Raw genomic sequence first — 27,136 nt, forward strand, 5'->3', positions numbered from 1 at the left:
TTCTAATTCTTGACTTATTAAGTCTTCAATTAGAAATATAAATTTTGATGATCATTGCTGGCACATTAAAAGAGATCACAGATTCCTGCTTGAGTAATGAATAGATTATCTTAGAAAAAAATCCAAGCCCCTTTAAGAACAGGCACTTGCTCCCTTTTCCAAAATAAGATGCTTATAAGCAGCTCATGTTATTGCCCTGTTATCTAAAAAGTGAAGGAGAAAAATTCACCTTCGTTTTCTAAAGTCAAAACGATTCTGTCATTATGCAGAGATAAGATCTGATTAGAATAACTAGGCAAGGCGATTTAGAGCTCATAGGTCACACCAAGCTTTGCCTTTGCTGGGCCAAATGAAAGAGAGCTCAGAAGTAGAGAAATGTCCACTTACCTTGACTGCCTTCAGGTTTGGGGAAAGCTTGTATTGGGCCGCTATTGAGCACCAACACCAGTATCCAAGAGCCGGTCCAAAGGAACCCCATTCTTCCTTGCTCCCTCTGCTCTCTGCTGGAAACAGCTTGGCGCTGGGCCCCTGAGCTGTAGCTTTTGTTATGAATGAGAAGGGGAGTAAGAAGCTGGCAGGGACAGGAGCCGGAACGCGGGGAGAGAGAGGAGCTGGGAGGCCTGCAGTTGTGCTGGCCTGGAGATGATGCTCCAGCGGGCCTAGCGCAGGTGAGCAGGTGCTGCGGGCGCTGTCCGCTCCGCGGGTGCTGAAGTTCCTGCGCGAGCAGGCGCCGGCCTGGGCGTAGCTTTACTCCACTAGCTCCTGGAGAGGAAGTGAGGAGGAGGCGCATGCTCCAAGCAAACCAGGGGCATGAGGATGGCGTCAGCGACCCAGAGCTACTCCAATCCCGCGGGAACGGAGAGGGGGAGGGGCGACAGGCAGGCTAGCGTATTTTCCATGCCGCAGTCCTGGGTATATTCCTATGTCCAAGTCAAGTAGGATTGCAGGACGCTAGGCATGGGTGTTGTACCTCAAGGACTACATGCCCTCTCTACCTGTGATCCTGTAAAGGAGAAAAGGATAATCTTGTCTAATTTTGACTTGTGATTCTTCTGCAGTATCTGCTCCAAAATCGCTTCCTGCTATACTCAAAAGGTACAATTCTATTACACCTATAGAATTATACTAAAAAATATGATTCTATTAAATCGTAGAAAGCCCTGCTTTTAGTGATCAGTGTTGACATTCTCTTGATGTTTTTGCATCTCAGCTCCCCAGGAGTCTTTTGGTTGGGAAATTGTACGAATATTTTTTCCCAAATAGATTGCGCATCACTCTCGTAGATGGTGAGACAGAGAAGAAAAAAAAATCGTTGTCCCTCTAGGAATGAGAGTCCTCAGTAGTCAGGGAGATGAGCAAAAATACTCAGTTTTGTTCTCCTTTTCCCAACGAAGTGGGAAAAAATAGTTCACTTTTGTGACATTGTTCCTGGAGTTCCATTTATACCTGAGGATCTTGATGTTCTGGGAGTCCTCCTAGAAAAGCAAAAACCGTGAAAAAACATTCCTCCCCTCATAATCAAGTCAGAGGAGTGCTTCCTATAACTATCCCAGAAACTCGAGGTCATTGCCTACAGCTTACTATCCCAAGACCAAAGCGGTGAATGCAGACAGCATAATGTGAGCAGGGTGCTGAGCCAGCTCTTTAGTCTGATTTTTAAGCAGAACTTGGATCTTTTCCTTTCAACTGCAGCCTGCTGGGAACCGGGCTGAATAATGACCACAAAGAGGGATCCAGCACAATCAGGCCTTTGATTTCTGCATCCTCCCTTTCAAGGACCAAGTTACTTAATTAAAAACCCCAAGCAAACAAACAAACAAAAACAAACCCACTGACAAACCAATTTCCCTCTTTCTGGAAGTTTTGAGTTTAATGGTCATGCAAGTATTTAAGTTAAGAATCTAAAAGTCTTTTTGTTTGTTTCTATGTGAGTCTTTTTAAAAAACTGACACATAAAATTTGAGGTTATAGAATACTTCCAAATCCAGCAGTTACTTCAAACCAAACAGCTCTTTCTTAATGGTGAATAGAACAGTGTTATTGTCCTAGTAAGCTGCAGGGGCCAGAGAGATGGCTCAGTGGCTAAGAGTATAGGCTGCTCTTGCAGAGGACCCAGCACTCATATAAGTGCAGCTCACAACCACCTGTAACTACAGCTCCAGAGGATCTGACACCCTCTTCTGGCCTCTGCGGCTACTCATTTTCACATACTTGTAGTGATATTTTGTTTGTGTTTTAACAGATAAAGCTTGCCTGAAGATCAGAGTGCAGAGTTAAGCCATCAGAGGCCAGGCAGTGGTGGTATACACCTTTAATACCAGGACTTGGGAGGTAGAGGCAGACAGATCTGTTAGTTCAAGGCTATCCTGGGCTATGTGAAATTGATCCAGTCTATAAGAGAAACAGGGCTCACACAAAGGATCCCAGCACTTGGGATTCCATGCCTTTAAGCCCAGCATTAGGAAGGTGGAGACAGGAGTGATATGGCTAGGCAGAGAGGTGAATATAAGGCAGAAGGAGACAGGAGTTCAATGCAGTCTAAGGTTTTGTAGAGATGCCATTCAGTCTGAGGATTCGGTAGGATTCAGTAGAGGTGAAAGGTCTCTCTAATGACTGAATCCTTTATTTCTCTGATCTTTCAGCATTTACCCTGATATCTGACTCCAGGTTTTTATTATTAAGACCAATTAGAATTTGCACAACACATACTTCCACATAGACACCCATATAATAATTAAATTTTTTTATATATTAAAAAATTAGGTCATATTTTAAAATCACAGATGCACGAAAAGTAATTTCTTTAGATTCTTATTTCTTAAAATTAAATGACAGTTTTTCTAGCTGATGTATCTATTCCATTTGTTATTGTGTTAGATGGACACTTAGCCTTGGATCAAGTGATATTTCAGATCGGCTGAATTATGGAGCAGGAAGGAATTATAGAACAAGAATTAGTTTATTACTTTCTTTAGTTTTATTATACGTGACCACTCTGGAAAAGCATAGATCTGAAAATGGTGTAATCATAACTTAATTTATTTATTTAAGTTAACAGATATATATTGTTATCTTGTAATGTAGGAGTGAACGTACCAGGTCTTAAGAGAGCTGTTTGTATAAAAAGATAAGATAACATTGGTCACTGATGCTCTCTTGCCTAGTAATGAGAAAAAAGGGAAACAAATGAACAAACAACCCCTAAATCAAAAATAAACTGTAGTGAAACCAACAACAAAACAACTATAGAGTAGACAGGCTTCATGTACAACATGATGTTATTAGTCAAGTATAAGTGAGCAAATAGTCATAGAGCATACAATGTTACTCGTCTCCATTGTATGTATAGAGTTCAAATGGAGTCCAAATAATAGAATTGATGACCAGGCAAGGTGTGGTGGTTCGAATAAAAATGGCCCCTCAAGGTCCATAGGGAGGGGCACTATTAAGAGGTGTGGCCTTGCTAGAGTAGGTGTGGCCTTGCTGGAGGAAGTGTGTCATTGGAGGGGGTGGGCTTTGAGGTTTCAGAAGCTCAAGCCAGGTCTAATGGCTCATTCTCTCTTCCTGCTGCCTCCTGATCCAGATGTAGAATGCTCAGTTACCTCTCCAGCACCATGTCTGCCTGCATACCACGTGCTTCCCACCATGATGATAATGGACTAAACCTCTCAATTGTAAGCCAGCTCCAGTCAAATGTTTTCTTATATAAGAGGTGCTGTGGTCATATTGTCTCTTCACAGCAATAGAAAATGAATAAGACACGGGGTTTGGAAGAAAAATTTAATAATTTTTTAATATTAAAAAATTTTTATTCTTATATGCAAAGACATATAAACATTAAATATTTTAAACTATGTTGAATTTATAAGAGCATACCCCTGAACCAGATGATCACAGGGACAGGTGGTAAGAGTAGTACAACACACAGTGAGTTTGTTGCTGTGACCTGCATGTTTTTCAGCACATAAGGAGATAAACTGTCATGTGAGAAGATGCCTTTTGGGCAGAGAGTCTTGAAGCACCTCATCTGGTGGCACACACCTCTAATCCCACCACTCAGGAGATGGGGGTAGTAAGATCAGGAGTTCAAAGCTAGCTTTATTACACTACAAGTTCAAGGCCAGCCTGGACTACATGAAACCTTGTCTCAAAAAGCAAACAAACAGCATAGCAATAGGTAGGACAATTAGAAGATATGTCTACTTATTATGGAAAAAGTATGATATTAATTATTATTAATAAGTGATTGCTTTATTGACCGTTATTACGTATTTTATAGCAGAAGATGTCCAATATAAAAGTAAACAATATATGGAAATGAACACCATGAATCCATTGTCCAGCTTCAATAATTATAAACCCACAACTTCTTGATATTTAAATTCCTAGCCACTGCAAGCCCATGGGAGGCCTGTCCCTTTCTGAGTGGAAATGGAGGAGCAGATGGGGAGGGAGGTAGACAGGGAAAGGGAGAGGACCAGAGGAGGGGAGGGAAGGGAAACTGGTTGATATGAAAAAAATACACGAAAAAGATTTATTTAAATAAAAAATTAAAACATTCCTAGCCACTTCTTACACATAATGAAGCCATGGACATTATTTCATTTCATCTATACATATGTCAGTGCATTTCTCCAAAAGATAAAAATTATCTTTCCAATATTATTGTAGCATTTTAAACAAACCTCTCAAGAATAATACTGTTTTAGTATCATTAAATATCCAGAATTTAAGTTTCTTGATTTTCCTTATGAATATTTTTTATAGTTGGCTTGCTTGGACCAGTATCCAAACAAGACTGTCCACTGCATTTTATTGCATGTGTTAGGGGAAATTTTCTAAAAAATACAAATAAACAAAAATAGGGGCAATAAAAATCACATGCTCACCCATCCATGTGATAGAGGTAACAATAGGTAAGTAGGACATACCTTCTTCTAAGGAAATATTTTGTTTGAATATTTGTAAAGCTGTGCCTCTTGCTATAAATATATACTCACATATCTGTTTTGTCTATACAACAAAACTATGAATTTATAAAGGAAAAAGATTTTGCCAAAATTATTGGTGATTTACCAGTTTTTTACACAGTATCTGGAAATGACTTGTTTAAATAAATTAATGAAGTGGTAGAGGGTTGCCTACTTATTAGTGTTTTCATAGTGCTGAAGCTTGGCTGGCAGTCCCACCTCAGGACCGTGGCACGGTCAGCACGGTCCCGGCTCAGCATTTTCATTAATAATGAGTATTCACAAAAGGCCCGAGAAGAGGGAGTCTGAGCTGCACAGACTCTCAGAGCTGCAGAGTGACGGCAATGGATCTGCTGCTGTGAGAGGAGATGACCCAGGTGCTCATTCTTGAGATGGCTAATGGTCCGGTGCAAAGGAGAAGTAAATGAGGAGTCTGGCAGTGTGCCATCAGAGGAGAGATGCAATAACCCAACATAATGCAGCAAATAGCATGACTAATGCAGCCAAGAGGAGGGAAATGAGGGAAGAATATAAACGAATAAACTAGCTCAAACAGTCGAACGTCCTAGTTCACCTACACACAGAAACTTCCAGAACTGAATGTGAGAGTGGGTGGCAGGAGAAGGTGGTTGCACAGAAAACTTTCCTGGTTCACTTATTTTGTACTGTGGTTGAATGAGATGAAGCTAATGGCCCAGCTCAGGGCCTGGGGGAGGAAGATGTGAGGCACTGTGGACGCTCCCTTAGAACCGCAAGGAATAACAGTTTCCCATAATGAGTCAGAGAGAGAGAAAGAGTGAAGCCATCAGGGGTGCTCCATCTTCTAAGTTTTAAAACACTATTTAAAACACATCTGCAATATAATATTATTGACCCCTGAGGATCAAGCAGAACAGAGCGAAATAATCACTTTGCCCATTAGCATTGATTCCTATTACAAAGTTGCCCTTTCTTGTGTATGCACAATTATACATACAGGTTTATCATAAAGTTTGCTTCCCATCATACTTGTGGTGGATGCCTGGTTTTAGTTCTTTTGTTGAGCAGTTTAGAAAACTTGGAATTTTTTTTAAACGTGAGTATGCCCTAGTTTTATAACAAGAAAGTAAAGCAGTGTGGTCTAGGTAAGTACATGTACACGTATCACAGTGTTTTATATTCCATTACATTTCAGACAGCTTCTCAAATGTCCTCGGGTTAAAGCCCTCCTGTGCACTTCGGCTGCCTCCGTGGCACCAGGAACTGGAATTAGGCAATGCTTCTAGTTTGGTGGTGCAGATATGAGGCTTGGAGAGAGTGAGAAATAAAGGGCACAGGCTGGGTGTGATAGTTATTCTTGGTTGTCAACTTGACTACATCTGGAATTGACTAGAATCCAAGTATCTGGGTATACCTGTGAGGGATTTTTCTAAATTAAATGTCTATCTATCTATCTATCTATCTATCTATCTATCTATCTATCTATCTATCATCTATCTATCTATCTATCTATCTATCTATCTATCTATCTATCTATCTACCTACCTACGTTCTTTTTTGAGCCAGTTTCTGTGTGTAGCCCTGGATGTCTAAGAATCCACTCAGTAGACCGGGCTTGTCTCAAACTCAAAAATCCACCTGCCTCTGCCCCTCCTCCAAGTGCCGGGATTAAAGGTGTGCACCACAACCGCCTGTCTGGGAAAAAACTTTTAATCCATTTCTTTGCAGGTGGGAAGATTTACCTTTAGTCTGGTCCAGACCTTCTTCTGGCTGCCTATAAGAAAGGACACGGAAGAAGGAAGCTTGCTCTCTGTGCCTGCATGCTAACACTCTCCCTGGCAAGTCCATTCCTTCACTGGCATTAGAGCCCACTTCTTTGGGATTCTGGCATATACTAAAAAACAAGCGAGACACCCAGCCTCATGGAGTGAACAACTGCTGGATTATTGGACTTTCCATTGGTGGACAACCATTGTTGGAACAGCTGGACCACAACTTGTGAGCCATTCTAATAAATCTCCCATTCCACCTCTGTCTTTATCTATATAATCATAGTCATTCTATAAATTCTGTTCCCTAGAGAACCCTGACGAATACACTGGACCTTAAGGATGTGGTAAAACATAAACATAGCTATGTGTTGCCTAATGACAAGATAGGTCCTGAGAATTGTGTCACAGGGTGACATCATCAAATACAAGGACGCTATGTTGTCACTGTGCTATAGAATCTTATGTGGCTACCACCTTCTGGAATCAGTGTTTGACCACGAGGCATTTATGCTGTACACGACCCCTGAGGATCTGCACAAGGTATTAGCCCAGAAAAGTGCATTCAGCTTTTAAACTCAGGCTATTGATTTCTTAGCTAGTGTGTTGACCAGGTTAGCACTGGCAAAGCTACACAAACCATTAGGACTGTTTGTCAGGAGCCTATGGATTTCTAGTGTGGGAGAATGCATCAGAACTCAACCTCTTGACTCTGGAAAGCACCATACTCAGGTCTGTGCAAAACTGAAAAGCAGCCCCTTCACTGAGGTCATCCTTCCCTATCTGACTTCCCCATCTGAGGTCAAGCAGAGGACAAGGTAGAGGTGGATACCTACACAACTCATTCATGTCCAGGAGGATTTGTGTTTGTAACCCTTGAGTGTGGCAAGACTAACAGAGTGCTCCTAAAGAGAGAACTGACAATATGGCTCAGTTGGTAAATGCACTTGCCACCAAGGCTGATGGCCGGAGTTTAATTCCTGGGATACACATGGTATAGAAAGATAGATAGATAGATAGAGAATTGACTCCATATGAATTTTCATTACACATAACACTCTCTCACAGACACAAATAAATATAAGAGCCCAAAGAAAACATTGTTCTTTGGGCCTCGTGTGACAGGAGACAGATGACCCAGGCTTTGAGCGTGAGTCGTTTATACCTCATGGTTACCATGAGTGAGGATGATGGGCAAGTACCAACTAGCAAATCCCAAAGGTGGGCATGACTAGACTTATGGTGAGTAGTACATAGTGGGTCACCATTTCAGGGCGCCTAACACTAAGAACCAGAGCTCAGAGTTGAAAAGGAAGGGGATTTATAAGGACTAGGAGGGAGGCCAGTATAGAAGAATTTCTGATTTGTTAGGCAGACATCTACAGTGTTTTTTTTTTTTTTTTCACAGTTCTTCTAACCTGCCTGGTTGTGCCTTCCCTAATGAAAGGAATTGAAATGGCGTATCTAGGGATGCATAGAAATAAGCATGAATCTTTAAACGCTCACAAAACTCAGAGCAGATCTTAGCTGCTTACCCCCCTGCCTGCCCCCCCACCCCGTCTCTCTTCCTCACCCTTTCATCTCCATTTTCAATAAGTGGTCTGGAGATGTAGCCCAGGCTAACTTCAAACTTATAATCCTTCTGCGTCAGCCTCCCAAGTACTAGGATCTCAAGTATGTACCAAAATGCTTAGTAGACTTTAATCTTTTTCAGTTTTTTTCAAAAGAATATAGTTTGTTTATTCTTTGACAATTTTGTACATGTAAAGAATGCATCTTGCTAACACATACTTTCAACTCCCTCAGGAACCTCCAACTCCTCTTTCCCACTCCCACCAGACACCCCTAACATTTCCCTTTCCCCTTCTTTTAATCTCTTCCCTTTTTATTAATAGTCCACTGAGTCCAACTAGTGAAGCCTGTTGGAATGTTGGCTGATTGTGTTGACCAGTCTTGTGCAGGTAAGCCCAGCTACGGGTGTTCATGGGTGCGATGGCCATACCACAGAGAGAACACTTCATTTGCTTCTTCTATTTAGGAACAAGACAAGGGTGTCCACAGGGTGGACCTCTCAGTTTAAGTTTGCATCTATGGATCCTCAAAGGGTCTAGGTTTCCAATGTTTGGATTCCATGGGAGAAATAGCCTCTAAGTCATTTTCAGGAAGTGATTCAAAGAGCACATCTCTCTACTGGTCAACCAGATCACAGACAGCAGGAGGAAGTAAATCCAATCTAAGTGTATCTGCTCCATTTGACCATGAACTAAATCAATGACTGAGGGAGCCATGTCCAGGTACAGAGAGTCTCCACTGGACCAAAGTAGCAGGCACGTCTTTCTTGCTTAGCTCCATGTTTGGCTATCCTGGTTGTTTCCTGAATCTTCCTTCAAAGAAAAATGATTCGGTAGCAGCTGAGGAGACTCTAACTCAGCAGAACTAGAGCGTTGCCTAGAGCTGAGATCCTCAGTGGCTGGCAGTGGCAGGTTAGGAGCTGTTTAACCTCAGTCTGAGCCCTTCTTTGTTGCATGTGTATTTAATCTGTTTACCTGACTTCAGAATCTGGAAGGACATGAAGAACAGCTGGAAACCTTGTCTTAGGAGTTGAGACCACTTGGAGAACAAAGGAGTAGAAAGGATCCTTCAGAAAATCTCCCTCTCCTTTTCTCCCTTCCTCCCCACATCTCTTTCTCTGTGTGTATGTGTATGTGCAAACACGCATGTGCTTGTTCATGATATGGCTATGTATGCATGCACATACATGTGGAGGCCAGAGGCCAATTTCAGATGTCCCTCAGGTGCTATTCACCTTGTTTATTGAGCTAAGGTCTCTCACTGGAACCCAGAGCTCACCAAACAGGCTAAGCTGCTGGCCAGAGTTCTGAAGATCTACCTGTACTCTTCCCAGTGCTGGGACTATCTGCACCCGCCTTTTCCTTTCCTTTTCTTTTTAAAATACAGTTGCTCAATGTCCGGGTCTGATGCCCAAACATAAACTACTTTTCCCTCCCTGGACCTGCGTGGAGGCGCGGGAATAATTGAGACATAGTTCACACAGCAATATTGGAAGGGAGTCTCAGGCTTCATTTATTCCTGAAGATCTACCCACATTTATTTTCCGAATACTTTTTATCCCCAAAGGTAAACTAAGGTAGAAGTTCATTAACATTCTCTTTTTGTCTGCTGGGTCACTAGCTTGGCATTCACACCTCTTCTCAGGCGATCTACATAATTACAAAAGAGCATATCCTGAGCCTTTTTTAGGTAGAGACAGCCTGTCTAGAGGGTACTGATTGCTCTGGATACCAACAACAGCCCGAGAACTTGGCTGTCACACCATGTAGAAATATGGGCCTACAGCTCAAGATTGAACTTGGGTTACTACACCTATGCATGTAACCCACTGAACCATCTCTGCAACCCCCTTCTTAAGAAATTCTTAAGCTCTTTATATAATTGTGAGAAAACCCAAGCTCTATTAAGCATTATATGTGTTTATTTTGTGTGCGTATGTGTGTGGTGTGCATGCCACGGATGCATGTAGGGGGTCTTAGGACAACTGCTTATAGACAGAGAAAGAGGTAAGAAGACTGCTCTTTCTCCTTTGATTTCCCAAAGGTGTTCTGAGAAGACAATTGAATGTCTTCCTTAGTGGAGATGGAAATCAATGGCTTTGCTCTGCTGCTACAAAGCCCATCCTCCAGCCATTCCCAATACGACCCAGAGTGTTTTAGCTGCCAACTCCCTGCAGTTTCCAAACTGAGAAGGAATTAGGCCACCATTTCTAGATAGTGTCAAGGTGTAATTAGTAAGAGCTAATGCCTTCTGGGAAAGAGTGACCATTGGTTCTTTCCACTCCCGTCTCATGGAGCAATAGTTAAGAGAGGCTTATATGAGTGCTTCTGTGGTCTCTCTAGCCTCATTATGTCCCACTCTCCTCCTGCCCCAGAGCTTCAGCACTATCAGCCTCTGATGCTTTTGCCACAGCCAGGCAGGTCCTCACATGGAAGCTCTCACTGAGATCGCCTCTCCTGCATGGAATAGTCTCTAATGGTTCATTCTCTAACTTCTTCCAAACCTGAGGTCAGATGTCAACTCAGTGATAGGCTGAAGTTTCACCCTCTTTTCTTCCATGTACATCTTGTTCCTCGACAGTTGTTTCTTTTGATCTTCCTGTATAATTTATCTGTCTTTACAAAGTCCCTGTAATAGTACTGGTCATATAAATCTCACTGAAAACACTCAATGGACAAGTGGACAAAGTTCAGACCCATGTTCCTCAGTACTTCAAGCCAGTCCTGAATTCAAGCTCATTGTTACCAAACTCTCTGGGAAACCTCCAGTCTATAGTTTAAAGCAACCAGCATGGTCTTTAAAACAAGAAAGCTGGGGGTCTAGAGATGTAGCTTCGTGTAAAGTGCTGCCTAGTCTGCTCAGGTTGTAGGCTCTATCCTGGCACCGGAAAATAAAACCAGTCAAAGGAATAAAACAAAACCCTGAAGCTTCAAATATTTCAAAGAACATGTGTTTCAAAGATAGAAGTCTGATTAAAAGAAGGGTAGATTTTAGGTCAAGAAATGTGAGACATTACATTACCAAGCTTGGAGACATTACCAGGTTAAGGCCTGAGCATAGCAAGAAAGCCACACAGAAAGGACCGTAGACATTAACTACATCCTTCAGTAGGTGGTGCAAACCACAGGGAAAAAGTCAGAGAAAGAATCCAGAGTCCGCTCTCCACTTGTCCTCTTAGCTTCTATTGGTGGTCCACCCCTAAGGTGACAGGACTCAACCAGAAACCTGAGGATATCTGTGTAGTCCCAGTAGTAAGCCTTCATAACACAGAGAGGGATGGATACGAGTATGGGCAAAGGAAGAAATCGAAGATGCTCACTCTGTTTTCATGCTGCTGCAACCTCATGGCCCTTTCTTTTGCTTAAATTTGGGACTGCCAATTTTGTTCTTCCTTTGGTGTGTGTGTGTGTGTGTGTGTGTGTGTGTGTGTGTGTGCATGCTGTGTTTTATGAAGCATAAGCTGGTCTTCAATTTGCTACATAGCTAAAAATGATCTTGACTCCTGATGCTTTGCCCCCATCTCTGGAAGCATTGATTCCTTCCAGTGAGCCTACATAAAACAGGCCCTCTCAACAGGAAACCATGGGTTACATGGAGTTTCATAGACCACTAACACAGAAATATAAGCAATTGACTACTGCTGAACAGTGGAGAAAGGGATCTTTGCCTTCATTTGTATACCTAGCCGTGAACCAATGAGGCTATGATGGACTCTTCCTACCTACACACTGCCCTAGTAAGATCCAGGGGATATAAATAAAATAAAAAGATGTCAGTTCCTGAAAGTGATTAGTAGAGATGTGGGCAATGTGGTCAGAGGAGAGCAGTAGGTGCTTGATTAAGGGAAAGAGAGCAATCAAAGGCATTATGTGAGCGTGGGATTATGGGATTGCACCACCACACCTGTCTTTTTCTTCCAACCATTGATCACACTCCTGTGCATGGCTACCTCCTTTTCATCCTGGTAAATGGCCCCTCCTCAGATGCAGGCTCCTTGATTAGCATCCCACTGGATTGTCTCCTATTACAACATCTATCCTTTCTGTCTTTGAATGCATCACAATCTTCCTTGAAAACATTTTGAGCTCTGCCTCCTCCTCCAGACTATTCATTCAAACTCCCTGCCGGAATGAACCTTGTTTCTTAGATTCCAACATTTGGGAGAGAGTCTCTCTCACAGTAAGGGCAGGTGCTCAGTGAGTAGTATTTTGAGCAATGACTAATAAGAGTAATAAACAATTAAGAAAACTCTAAAGGAAAGTGATGGAAAAAGTGTCTGATTAGATGTTAAATTACAATACTGAAATATTTTGACCTTGGTACCACAATGAAAGGACATGTGAAAAGCCATGCCATGCGCTCAAGATTATCTTTCTTTCTGAACACTTTACTCTTGTGCCTAAACTACATTAAAGTATCTTTTTTAACCTTAGCCACCCAAAGAAAATGGTCCAGAAATAGAACTATTACAATAGTTTCCAAGTTTGTTTCCCTGGGATATGGTAATTTAGTATTTGATACAAGTTGTATTTAAAGACTGTAGGAAAATATAATTATTTCATGAATGATGTCAGTATGATTAGCATTTTTTAAAAATAGCAAACATATTCTTCACACTTTCACTGAAATAAACTGCATTACAGATCAGGGGCTTAAATGGGAAATCACGAAAAGCATGTGAATACTTTAATAACCTTGAAAGAGAAATATTATTCTAAACATTTCAGATAAAAACATCAGGAAGGGGCTGGAGAAAGGCTCAGTGGCTAACAGCACAGTCTGACTCTACCTCCCCTGAGGGCTGGGATTAAAACAGCATATGCTACCATGCCTGGTATCAGATATTTATGCATGCAGGCAAAACACCCATAATGATACATATAACATAAGTCTTTTTAAGAAGTAGAAACTACAAAAAGTCTAAAGAAATGACAAGCTACCTGCAACTGACTTTACTAGGAATAAGCCTACTTTGCTAGATCATTTTAATATATGCTGAATACATAAATATGCAAGTACATTTTAAAATACATTTTATCATACTGTGCCACAATGTTATTAATATTTTCAATGTGATTAACGCTAAGCAGAAAATAAGAGTCAATTTTATGTTTAGTCTGATTCCAATGATGAAACATGCTCTGATTTTTGTTGGGCAAAGTAATTTTGGAATTCACAGAGACATTTCAGAGGGTCTTGGTCCATCAAACCACATTAGCTTGGAAGGAAGCCAGAGGTTCACATCTTATGTGGAAACAAAAGCAGACCCTCTTTTCCAAAGCAACATATCCTTAAGACTCAAATTTTGAAGTCAAGATACCTTTAAAGTATATATGTTGGTTTAGCTTAGTAGCCCATACAGTAAAATGCCTCTTTGTACTTAGCTCATTCATTCAAAAAAATTCAAAGAAAGTACAATAATATACATAATTCTGACTCTCTGTACATTTTCTGTCTTTACGCAACTTATTTTTTCTCCTTTATTCTATGATGGTCTGTACCCTTTTATATTACTTTTACTGTCTCTATAAAGACTTTATTTCTTTGTATAACTCTCTATACTCTTTTTCTTCTCTCTCCCAAGCCTACATACATTTTTTGAACACACCGAATCTTGTTTAGGGGTTATCTATCTATCTATCTATCTATCTATCTATCTATCTATCTATCTATATATCTATCTATATATCTGTCTTATTGCATATCTGTAATCCTTTTCTGTCCAGAAGCACTTCTTAAAATGCTAAGCAGCCTGGCTGGCTAGAACCAAGGCTGCTTTGTCTTTTGGCTCTGCCCATTCCAACATGGAAGAGGTCGGTTTGGCCAATAGCTTAAGTGTATTTCTAGCTAGCTCTTACATCTTATATTAACCCATTTATATTGTTTTATATTTTACCATGAGGCTCATGGTTTACCGGTACTGGTGCACTGACATCATTCTCCTCTGGCAGATACATGGCTTCTCTTTGACTCTGCCTACTCTCTTCTTCTCTATCTCTTGGAATTCCTACCTTGCCCTATACTGCACTGCAATAGGCCCAAAGTAGCTTCTTTATTAACCAATGGTATTCACAGCATACAGAGGGGAATCCCACATCAGCATGTGGCTCCACATGACCTCGTATACCCTCCCTCATGTGACTAGGTTCAGAAATGGCATGTAGTCCAATGGCTCCATACAAACTACCCCCTACATCACCAGGCTTGGAAATTTCAAGTGGTACAACATGTACATACACACCCCAATCTGAAGAATTTCAGAAATGGCATGTGTGCCAAAATGCCCATAAATACCCACATGGCATGCTTAGCAACTGCATATGAGAGAAAATACTCTTAGGAACTGCACACATGTGCATATGTCCATGTGTGCGGACATATGACTGTGCTTAGACACTGCACAAGTATGAGCATACCTGTTGGTACATGTATGTACCAACTCTTGACTATGCTCTTGAATGCGTATGTGTGTGAACATACACATATGCTTCAACACGTGTCCACACTTGGGAAATGCAGATGTATGATTATATGAATATGTGCTGACACGTGTTCATGTTTTTAACTATACTGATGTTTGAGGATGTCCAGAGCTTGCACACATGTGAACATATGAATTTGCATTGACATGTGACTGCACTCAGAACTTGTTCTCACATGGGCATGCTCATATACACCTCCAAATGCACTTACATTACACCCAGATCTACATACATGTAAACAAATGCTTAAGTGCTAACATGTGACCCTGATCCAAACTTGCACACATATGAATATAAAAATGTTTGCCCAAACTGTGGGAGTTTCACGTTAAATTTTACACTTTCATTATTGAATATATCTTAGGCACTTGACCACCAAAGAAACAACAACAATAATCCATGAGAGAATTCTAACTAGGAAAACAATTAGCTTTATGTGTTTGCTTGCTCCCTCCCTCCCTCCCTCTGCCCCTCCATCCCTCCCTTCCTTCCTTTCTTGTTGTTTTGTCTTTTGAGACAGGATTTCTCTGTGTAACAGCCCTGTCTGTCCTGGAACTCACTTTGTAGATTAGGCTGGCCTCAAACACACAGAGCTCCATCTGCCTTTGCTGGGATTAAAGGTGTGCACCACCACACCGGCTTTATATCCTCTTTCATAACTTGTGTCCATTACATGTGTTGTTTCCCAATCCCTTTATATTTAACTTTTCTTTTCTTCATGATATACTATATGTACATGTATATTTATTTACATATTTATACATATTGTCTAGATTCCATAATAAATGAGAACATTAAAGTTGAGACATGAAGAATTAATTATGCAACACTAAGAAGGCTGAAGGTGTTCTGAGGAAACGTTGTTATAAAGTTTTACCATTGTCTGTTTAAATTATATCTAAAGTGGTGCCTCAGAATTTGAAGCCTGTGAAAGGTATCACGGGGGGCATTTCTCTTAGGTCACATATTTAATTCTGATCTGAGCAAGCAATTCTGTGTCTTGCTTGGTTTTGTTGCACTTTGTTCTAGTCCTGCTGAAGTCACAAGAGGTGTAGAAGGAAAAATAGGATTTTCTACATTATAATGCATGATATGCAGACTAGGATCTTTCTTATGGTATTTCCATACATGTTTAGTTCTGGTTGAGCTATGCCCTCTTACCCCTCTCCACACTTATCTGGTCCTCATCCCCTTTGTACCCTTATGCCCCCAGCATTCTCCTTAAAAGTGAGATATTTCAATATTTGAGTAGAGTTTGAGAAATGTGGAGATCTTGTTTTCTATTCATTTTTAGTTACTTTGTTCAGTTTGAGTTTTAATAAAACGTGAAACAAAACTCTAGGGTGTAAGCCTGTTTATTCTATTGTCATCTGTTTAGTTAAGTTTTTTTTTTTTTTTAGAAAAGATTATAAACGTGTAATCATTGCCATCTGTTGTATTTGAGTCAAATCTCGCCTAAGACTAAGAAAAGTCCTGGCAACATCTTACAGAAACAATGCCAACAATGTCATCTCACTATGGTTACTAGTGAAACTATTTCCCTCCCAAATGAAGTAAGTTTCTTTAGAGGATTATTTTAACATTTGATTTATATCATTGCCAAATTGGCCTCCAAAATCATCAAAAATCTCTAAAAAAAAATGCTGCAATTTAACTCCAGGCCTGATAGGAAGTTAGCAGATTTTTGTCACTCTGAGTATCAAACTCCCTCTTTGGAGAATATTATTTTTGAGAGCTTCTTAGGGTATGACTTGGAGGAGAAATTTGTATTTGTGTACATTGCCTGACAGTATTAAATACTATTGTTTCCCGTAAACACAAAAGGCACACTTGAAGATGAGGTCAGCTACAGGGTTTCAGTGTGGCTCAGAGTGTCATTCAGATAATGGACTGCCTTATGCCATATTCTCGCTACACGTCCCATTAGACACCATAACTCTAGGGCTGAAGATGTATAGTTGTCAGGTAAAGGCACCTCCGCCAAGCTTGGGCTGAGTTTGATTCCTAGAACCTAGATGAAAGGAGAGAACTGATTCATCCAAGATGTTCTCTGCCATCCTATGAACACACACTACACAATACACACACACACACACACACACACACACACGCACATAAATAAGTGAATAAATGAAGTGAAAACACACTTCAAATAAATAAGCTTAATTTTTTTCTTTTACCTTTTTCTAATAAGATTGATTTATTTTTATATGTATTGGTGCTTGGTCTGCATGCCTAGCTGGTATCACATGTATGCAGTTCCCAAGGAGGCCATAAGAGGGCATCGGAGCCATCCTTCAGACCCAGAGCAAAGCTGCATTTCCTTTGCTCAGGCCCTGCCTCTTGTCTTTGTCAGAGCCTTTCTTCCCTGCCTGCACTCTCCTTAGACACCAGACCTAATCTGGGCTCCACAACCAGGCCTCAGGCTATTCCTGTACCTTTCTCAATCTACAGGTTTGCGCGAGGTGGCACATCCATAAGTGAGAAAACACATATAACATTTGTCTTCAGGGTCTGGGTTACCTCACTTAGAGTGACTGCTTTCAGATTTGTGAACTTACCTGTGACTATCTGCTACTATTTACTCAGTTTACATTTTATTGTTATTTTAAATATATGTTTATATATAAAACTTTGAAAAGCTAATATTTTATAATTTGTAACAGAATTACTTACATGGAAAGTACAATTTTAATTTATTTTTTACATATTTTAAAGCGAATATTTTATAACATGGATTATATAAACTAATAGGTTTCATTATGTTAGCCACCATTTCTTAACCTCTGTATTGTTATGTTTCTGTTGCTGTGATAAGTCACTATGACCAAGGGAGTTTTGGAAGAAGGAGTTTATTTGGATATATGGCTTCAGGGGGTTAGAGTCAGCGGTGGCAGGGATAGCAAAGCAGACGGCAGACATGGTAGCAGGATCAGGAGCCTGAGAGCCCGAGCGTCTTAAATCACAAACATGAAGCAGAGAGAGTGTTCTAGAAGTTGTGTGGGTCTTCACATTCTTAAATTCTGCCACCAGTGACATACTTCCTCCAGTAAGACAACACCTCCTAAACCTCCTTAAATAGTACACTAGTTGTCTAAGACTAAGAGGACATTTTTCTTTCTTTCTTTCTTTCTTTCTTTCTTTCTTTCTTTCTTTCTTTCTTTCTTTCTTTCTTTCTTTCTTTCTTTCTTTCAGATTTCTGTCTCTCCCCCTCCGCCGAAGAGGACATTTTTCAATAAAACCACCGGACCCTCTGTCATCTCATCCTCTCTCCTCTGTTTCCCCTTTTATGCCATGTATAGTACTCTCATGGAATTTTTATCTAGATTAATATTTTGGATTGGTTTATGGCTGCAAATTCAACATTAGTAAAATCTGAAATATTGTGTGATGTATGATGCCCTTTTGTATATGTGTTGCTTTTATTGGTTGATGAATAAAGCTATTTTGACCAATGGCTTAGCAGAGTAAAGTCAGGTGGGACATCCAAAGAGAGAGAGAGAGAGAGAGAGAGAGAGAGAGAGAGAGAGAGAGAGAGAGAGAGTAGGTAGAGTCAAAGGGACGCCAACCAGCTGCTGAGGAAACAAGACATGAAGAAAATGAGTTAACGTCACGGCCACGTGGCAATACATAGACTAATAGAAATAGCTTAATTTAAGATGTAGGAGATAGCTAGAAATATGCCTGAGCCATTGGCCAAACAGTGTTGTAATTAATATAGTTTCTGTGTGATTATTTGGGTCTGGGCATCCAAAGAAAGAAAGCACAATTTCTGTCTACAATTGTGATCGTAGCATTGCCAGGATTTTTGTGTGCACATATATTTGTTAACAAAGAAAATGTATATATTAAGCTAGCTGGTGGTGGCACACACCTTTAATCTCAGAACCCCGGGGGACAGAGGCAGGTGGGTCTCTGTGAGTTCGAGGCCAGCCTGGTCTACAGAATGAGTTCCAGGACAGCCAGAGCTACAGAGAAACCCTGTCTCAAAAAACCAAAACCAAAAAAACAAAACAAAACAAAAAACCCAAAAAACCCCCCCAGAAAACATATATGCTAAAAAGGGCATTCATACAAAAAAAAAAAAAAAGGAAAAAAGACATTGATTTAACGCCTGTCTTTTGTTTACTTAAATACGGGAAAATGTGATTCTTGGTCTGGGATTCATAAACCAATTTAAGAAGTTAAAGTTGAGGTCAGATGGGGCAGAGAATATGCTGACATTTCACTGCATATTTAGAAACAGTTGTAGGATCCATTATTTATGTCCGCCATGTCTGCATGCATCTACGTATGTGTTTCTTTCATTGTGTGGTTCCCAGGTGCAAACTGAACTTCTCATAGAAGGAAAAAATAACTCATGTGTCTTTAACATTCTGTAAGGCTTACTAACAGATCACAATTTCGGTGACTGTGGAGATCCCAAACATGGTAGCAGTTGATCCAGATTAGCTTGGGCTTTGATAGCCCCCTAAACACTCACTTTTGGCTCACCTCTGTGTTTGGTCTAATATTCTTATGACCACCAGGTAAAAGAACGCAAACAGATCACTTATTTTCTACCAACCTGCATGCCAAGAATGCCACCATATACCTCAGGCTCTACTTTGAAGTAGCCAAACTTCCTAGCTGATGTTCACACTAATGTATCTTAACAGTGCCTTGATTTATGATTTTTTTCTGCTACTGTATAAACATTATGAAACTTGTTCATATATGTATGGCATTTGGAACATATTTGTGGAAATGTGAACCCCATTCCTGATAAGTTATTCATATTTGACTTAGCATAAACTATCTCTTATTTCCCTTGAGGTAAGAATCAGTTGTGGGCTTTTTTCTTTTTTTTCTTTTTCTTTTTTTTTAATAATAAACGTTTTATTTCTCTGAGAACTTTTAAATTGTGAACATTCTGAGATTTAGCCACAGGCTTTACTTCCAAGTAACTTCTTCATTGGGCCTCAGTTCCCTTTGAAATAGCATACTCTTATTCCGAAAGGTAGTTAGCTTTTCATCATCCTTCCTGTCTAGATAGCATCCAAAGACAAACCCGCAGGGACAAGTATATGAACTCAGTGTTCACATACAAGCTGAAGCAAGGTCATCATAGCCTCAACCCAGTGCCAAGCATGACCCACAACCAAGGGCAGCGGTAGGAACCAGTTGTGGGCTTTTTTGTTTGTTTGTTGTGTGTGTGTGTGTGTGCGTATGCATGTGTGTGTATGTGTTGTGAGTGTATGTGTTGTGTGTGTATGTGTTGTGTGTGTATGTGTTGTGTGTGTATGTGTGTTGTGTGTGTATATGTGTGTTGACAGGATTGAACTTAGTGCCTCACAGATGTTAGGCCAGTTCTCTGCCATTGAACTGGAGCTCTAGTAAGATCCCACTTAAAAAACAAACAAACAAACAACAACAACAACAACAACAACAACAAAAACAAGTATTATTCCTTTCATTGCATTCTTCTTCCCTAAAACTATCTTTCAGGTATTTCTCAGAGTGATTTCTGTGATTAGAGTAAGGTGCTTTAGCTAGAGTAGCCACGTGCCACTTTTCACTTTGCTCTGTAGCTATTTTGGTTTCACATGTTCAAGGAAGCTGGTGGGTAATTTGCCTGGGCTATGAGATGCCATCAAAAGCTCTCTCTCTCTCTGTGCATGCAATGTATGCGCCCTTTACTGTCTCTTTTCACTTTAAATACACTAGGCATTTTCTGCAATACTGCATTGCTGTATCCTCCTCCAGACTCCCCACCGCAAAGTCATTGGTAACCACAGGGGATTTCATATGTCCAGACATGCTGTACAGCCATCCACTGAGAACGTCCTGCCAAGGAGAGTTTCAGCTGCAGCTGCTCTTATGAGCTGTAAAGACCCTTCCTAAGCTGAGAGTGCTCATCATGTCTATGGTCTATAATTGTGGAATACAGTCTCACATATGAAAAGTTTTTTCTCTCTATCTTTATGATGTGCACATCACTAATATTCAGAATTTTAGCAAGGCAATAATTTATTCTTGCTTGTTAATAGCCTCCAACCCCCTGTGTGAGGTCTATATACAAATTATCTGAACTAGGAAAGGAAGCTTATAAAAACAATCACCTGGACCATCTGACACTGCCACTGAACCAACCTTGTTTACCCATCCTTATTCATCTGATTAGCATCTTCTTGGTGGTGGTACCCACCTCCAAGTTACTGTCTTGCCAGCCTGTTTGAATTTTTTAAACCCTTAATGATCAGTACACAGCTAGGCACTCCATAACATAAGGGTTCATAGATGAGGAGGTACAGAACTTTACAGCAGAAAAAGAACACTCGACAAAGAGGATTTCATAACAAAAGTGATCATGTGGGCAGGCATCTGGAGAGGCAAGGAGAGGACATGACAGATGAAGTCAGAACCAACTCTGGAATAAAGAGTTTAAGAAACAAAGACACAGAGTTTTGCAGTTCTGAGGGCATGGACGAATAAGCATGCTTTCCATGTGTCATAGGATCCCATGACAACTTGCTTTAGCTGTCACACACCTCAGAATATCATTTCAGTTCGAATTAAAATAGTTGTTAATGATGGCTAGTATTATTTGCGAGTGGAACTATAAAAGAAAATTTTGTTGAAACACTTTATGTTCATGGGGTAGACTTTTCTGTGTTATATTACTATAACATTATTGTAATATTAGTTTTTTTTAAAAAGTTTGTGCATACTTTGGGAGAAAGTACTAAAACTTTCATGTTTTCTTTATATACTTATTGATAGCTTAATTTTTGTTCATATCTACGCAAACTTTTAAGTCTAAAAACACTTCTGAGTGAATGTCTGTTAGTCAGGGCTCTCCAAAAGAAAAGAACTAATAGAATAGATTCTAAATATTAAAAGGAGATTGATTAGAGTGGCTTACAGGCTGTGGATTTCAGCATAAACTCTATTAGTCACTTAACTGCATCAACTCCTTCTTGAACTGGAGGCTACAATGCTTTCCTATCTAAGCCCTCTAACATAGACATGGAACTACAGGACTTGGAGTTTGCTCTCTGGATTTTCATCTTGAGTTTGTTCAATATTTCCTCATGATGCTGTTGTAGAATATTAATTTAAGATGTGTACATTCTTTTATGCTGTGTAATATTTGTTTACTGATGCAAAGATGTGTTGCATTCTTTTATATTGTATTTGTTTAATTCTGTGAAGCTGTGATACTTTGCCTGTCTAAAACAACTGATTTGCAAGGATACCATTAGGAAGACACGGACACAGACCTGGAAAATGTTAGTTCCACTCATTCTAGCTTGGAGGACACCAGATTTGTAAAGTCTTCTCCAAAACTCTGCAATATAGGACAGGAAGCATACATATAAAGGAGCCAAAACAACTATTGTCGATACACAGAGTTATACATAAGCCCTTTAGATATTATCTTAGTGTACACTTTTGTAGCAAAATTTGGAATCACTGATTCAGTATGTTAAACAGGACTATAACACACACAGAGAGACTAAGAGTCTGATCAGTTCAAACCTAAAAGCTGAAAGCATGATTTGACACGGAGGTATTTACTATACGATATGTTTAAATATCAAGAAAGATCAAAATTTCTATAGCTTCATGTACTTAAGAAAATAATCACAAGATAAATAAGACAAAATCAAGAGGTCACACAAAGAAATGTCCTTATCAGCAACAACCAAAATGATGGGAGTCTTTATATAGTAATAGATAAATTAATCAAATTAGAAATCACATGGATCATTTAACAAGCTTTAGGTAACAAGAGCATGTATAACTTGATCTAGCAATTAAGGAATACACATCTTACTAAATTAAACACAGAAATTAATCATAAAGTAGTCCATAAACCAGTCTAAAAAATTTCAAGAAATCGGCTTAATTTTTAAAAATTCTCACACCAGAATACAATAGGTTAGAATTCTTTATCAATACAATAAAATGTCTTATAGTGATATTTTTTATATAGTAAACAGTGGACTGGGAGATGGCTCAATGGGTAAAGTGCTTGGTTCACAAGTGACTGTAGTTTGATCTCTAAAATTCCCATGAATGCTGGGTGGACATAGCAGCCAGAGGAGACAGGATCGCTAGAGCAAGCAGGGGGGCTCCAGGTTAAAGTGAGAGGCTCTTCTTCCATATAAGGTGGGGCATGATCAGGTAAGACACCTGATATCAACCTCAGGCATCCACAGGCAGACACATTTTGGGGAATATTATTTTCAGGCGTGTGACTTTTGTTTACGCTCATTTGTTTAACTCTGTGAAGCTGTGTTGTTGTGCCTGTCTAAAACACCTCATGGTCCTAATAAAGTGATGAACGATAAATAGCGAGGAAGGAGCAAGGATAGGCGGGGCTGTCAGGCAGAGAGGATAAATGGAGAACTGAGAACGAGGAGAATGAAGAACTAGAGAAGAAGGAAAGGACGCTAGGAGCCATTCACCCAGCCACCCAGCCACCCAACCAGTCACAGAATAAGAGTGGAAGTAAGAGTTACAGAAGTAAGAGAAAGGGAAAAGCCCAGAGGCAAAAGGTAGTGGGATAATTTAAGAAAATCTGGGAAGAAGCAAGTCAAGCTAAGGCTGGGCATTAATAATCAAGAAAAAGCCTTTGTGTGTGATTTATATGGAAGCTGGGTAGTGGGCCCCTCAAAATGCCAAAAGAGCAAAAACAACACACAGCACACACACACATCTATCTTTCAGCTTTTAAGTTTTGGGATGATCAGACTCTTAGTAGCTTTTGGGGAGGGGTGTTAGATATTTATATAATTTATCTCCTAACCTTTTACTGTTTATCTTCTGGCCCATTGAACTTTATGATGACTCTTTAATGATACATAACTTTGTATTTTTACCTAGTCAATATGGTAGTTTTTTAAACCTCTGGTGAATAGATTCATTTAAATGCAATTATTCATATATTTAAATTTATTTCTACTGTGTAATTTGTGTTTGAATGGGGCCAGCCAGTCAGTTTTCAGTGACAGGATCCTAAGGGGGTTAATCAGGGATGAGATCATAAAGAACATAGAAAAGCTGGGGTCAGGAAGTCTTGCAGAAGCTTTATCTCATGCCCAGTAAGTTTATTGAGAAGGATAGCATCTTGTATACTATTTGCAGGAGAAAGATGGGACAGTCAGTGGAAGCTATCACTTAATGGGGTGAAGTCAGCGGGAAGCTAATTAAGAAATGTTACACAGTGGGATCCTAAGATATCTCAAGTGTGTCGTAGACCAAGCATATAGTGGCCTCGGGACTGCTACCTCCAGTCTCTTCAAGGGTGAAATTCAAATTCTCAGAAACCAAAACCTTAACCCTGAGAGGTCCTGGTCTCAGCCCCAATAGGACCTTGCCACGTCTGCTCCTGGGCAAGGTCCTTTTGTTCTTTTATCAGGGCCTCTGAGAAAGCCCTGGCTTGGTTTTAACAGTGTTCTTCCCATATCTTTTTTTTTTTTTTAATATTTATTTAAAAATATGTATACAATGTTCTGTCTGTGTGTCTGCCTGCAGGCCAGAAGAGGGCACCAGACTCCATTACAGATGGTTGTAAGCCACCATGAGGTTGTTGGGAATTGAACTCAGGACCTTTGGAAGAGCAGGCAATGCTCTTAACTTCCGAGCCATCTCTCCGGCCCCTTCTTTCCGTATCTTACTTTCTCTTGGCTTCCTTTAGGTCAGTGGTTCTCAGCTTGTAGATGGCAACCCCTTTGGGGTCAAATGGTCCTTTCATAGGGATTGCCTAAGATCACTGAAAAACACACTTATTTATATCATGATTCATAACAGTAGTAAAATTACAGTCATGAAGTAGCAAGGAAAATAATTTTATGGCTGGGGGGTCACCACAGGGCGAGGAACTATATTAAAGGGTCGCAGCATCAGGAAGGCTGAAAACCACCGCTTTAAACAAATATGTTCCTTTTTCAATCTGGTTCGTTTTTAAAGTTTCTCTCATTTAATGTGTTTTATTTAACCTGGTATGGCACTCAGTGCATGGAACCTAACCTTGATTGGTTCTCAAATGTATCAGTCTATTGCCCTCCACTTCCTGCCTTCTTTGTCTTTAACATAGTCTAGGCCAATGCACTATTACTATAACAACGCAGTGTTAACTCACTGTTTCTTGTATCTTTAATCCTTAGACACGAGGTGCGGTTCCGTATTTTCACATGACTGTCATTTTCTCTTTCCTGCCTCTCAAACCATTCTTTTGATGTGAATTGCCTTCCTTTTGTGTCACGTCTTTAAGACTTTCTCTTTATAAAACCATTCCCATATGCAAAATTTTCTCATTATTCTTGAGAGACAGTTTGGAAAGAAACACATTTTTCCTCATTGAAATGCTGAGAGACAAGTATTCCCACGCTTTTCGAAAAGAATCCACCAACTTATTTTTTATGTTGTTGCTATTTAACATGTTGACTGAGAATTTGATCATCACTCTAAAAGGTTTGTTTATTTATATGTGTATATTGTGTGTGCCCATGAGGCTATCTCAGACATGACTGCCATGTAGAACAGCAACCGAGAAGAAAAGACAGTGAGAGAAAAGACAGTGAGAGTCAGAAAGAATTGTCTCTCACAAACTTATATATATATAACTTATATACATATAATTCACATATAACTTATATACATATAATTCATATATATAACTTGTATACATATAATTCACATATATAACTTATATACATATAATTCATATATAACTTATATACATATAATTCATATATATAACTTATATACATATAATTCATATATATAACTTATATACATATAATTCATATATATTCATATATATATATGAACGCTAGGTTTCCAGTTAAGGGACCTATCTGGGAAAAATGAGGAGGTGTGGTCTTATGGGAGGTGATATGTCATGGAGGTGAAAATTGAAGTTTCAAAAGGACCAGGAAGATATCAAGAACGAGGAGAAGAAACAAGAGAGGAAATGTTTTCTTTATGGTTATGTGTAGGCATATAAATCACTATATAATGTATTGTATATCACATACATAAAACTGTAGGAGAATATTTATTAGATTAGCTTGCAAATCAGAGACTCAGCCTCTTTCTTAGCCTGCAACTTGAGTGTTAGGAAAGCTACTTCTTCAGTACCATGCCTTCCTTCTGCTGCACTACCCACCATGATGATAATGAACTAACCTTTGAAACTGTAAGCACGCCTCCGATTAAATTCTTTCTTCTATAGTGACACTGGTCATGGTGTCTCTTTATAGCAATAGAACAGTGACTAAGACAGACAGATACTGGATCTGTAAGAAAGGATCCACTAGAGGGCCTGGAAGGAAAAAGAGTTAAAAAAAAAAAAAGGAAGGCAGCCATAGTGTGCTGGCCAAATTCTTCCTGATGGAGCGTATCTACAATTGCTGCCGTCACCCACAGACTCCAAACTCGGTTCCTAAGCAGCCTCTTATTGCAGACTGACATCTTGACTCCCCAGGGAGCTTCAGGACCTTCAGCCTTTTACTGGGGCTGCACTGGCGTTTCCTTTGAAGGCTTCTATTTTCCGGGACTTGCGCAGCTGTGACAATCCTCCACTACTCTCTAGCGTGTAGACAGCCGTGGTTGTGTTGCCGGTCTCTGATTTGCAAGCTACTGATCTAATAAATAACCACTTGTAATTTTATGTATGTAATACATAATACATTGTATCATGATTTAAGGGCACACACATGGTCCTGACTAATATGTTTCCTTTCTTTTTTCTTTTTTAAATCTTCCTGGAACTCCAATTTAGTAAAAACTTTTACTGTTTCTTCCAGGTCTTTCTTTCTTTCTTTCTTTCTTTCTTTCTTTCTTTCTTTCTTTCTTTCTTTCTTTCTTTCTTTTTTCTGCTAAGCAATCTGTTCTCTCTCTCTGAGATAGAGTCTTTCATTACATGGCTGACTTCAAACTCCTGCAATCCTCCTGTTTTAGCCCCCACACACTAGGATGTATTACATGTGTGGGCTAGAGATTGCTGTAATCAATTTCCTTATTAGTAATTTCTTTAGTTCTATCCCTTAGATCATAATGTGTAGTTTTGTTTCTGCTTTTTTTTTGCATGCTTTTTAAAACTGTAATGTTATCACACATATACACAAAATCACAGAGTATGAATGCAATGATTAATTAGAGCATAAACTATTTTTATTAAGGCATGCAAACATTCCAGAGGCCTACAAAATCACCTGCCATAAGTTTCTGGTGTATATTCATTGCATGTGGTTCTGGATTTCACAGTATTTCATACAAATATATGATGTTTTGTGCAGATCCAACCCAATCTGTATCGCCCCTCTGTCCATTAGCCCTGTCCTCATAGACAGCTTAACTACTTCATGTCATA

At 39.7% G+C, this 27,136-nt stretch overlaps 1 protein-coding gene and 1 pseudogene across 1 annotated transcript in view; both read right to left on the reverse strand.

The window, feature by feature from the left end:
- The window catches only part of Scg3 (secretogranin III), a 37,577-nt gene extending 36,902 nt beyond the window's left edge, over window positions 1–675 (reverse strand). Inside the window, exon 1 of the mRNA XM_050126024.1 lies at window positions 388–675. Coding sequence (XP_049981981.1) covers window positions 388–478 — 91 coding nt within the window. The 5' untranslated portion in view covers window positions 479–675. The remainder of the gene's footprint in view (window positions 1–387) is intronic.
- Window positions 676–19,704: 19,029 nt separating this feature from the next.
- Window positions 19,705–19,880, reverse strand: LOC126489945 (NADH dehydrogenase [ubiquinone] 1 beta subcomplex subunit 1-like; annotated as a pseudogene).
- Between the last annotated feature and the right edge of the window lie 7,256 nt (window positions 19,881–27,136).

Source organism: Alexandromys fortis, unplaced genomic scaffold, assembly GCF_014885135.2.
Source record: "Alexandromys fortis isolate MF-2015 unplaced genomic scaffold, M_Fortis_MF-2015_v1.1 scaffold_22, whole genome shotgun sequence".
NCBI classification, from domain to species: Eukaryota; Metazoa; Chordata; class Mammalia; order Rodentia; family Cricetidae; genus Alexandromys; species Alexandromys fortis.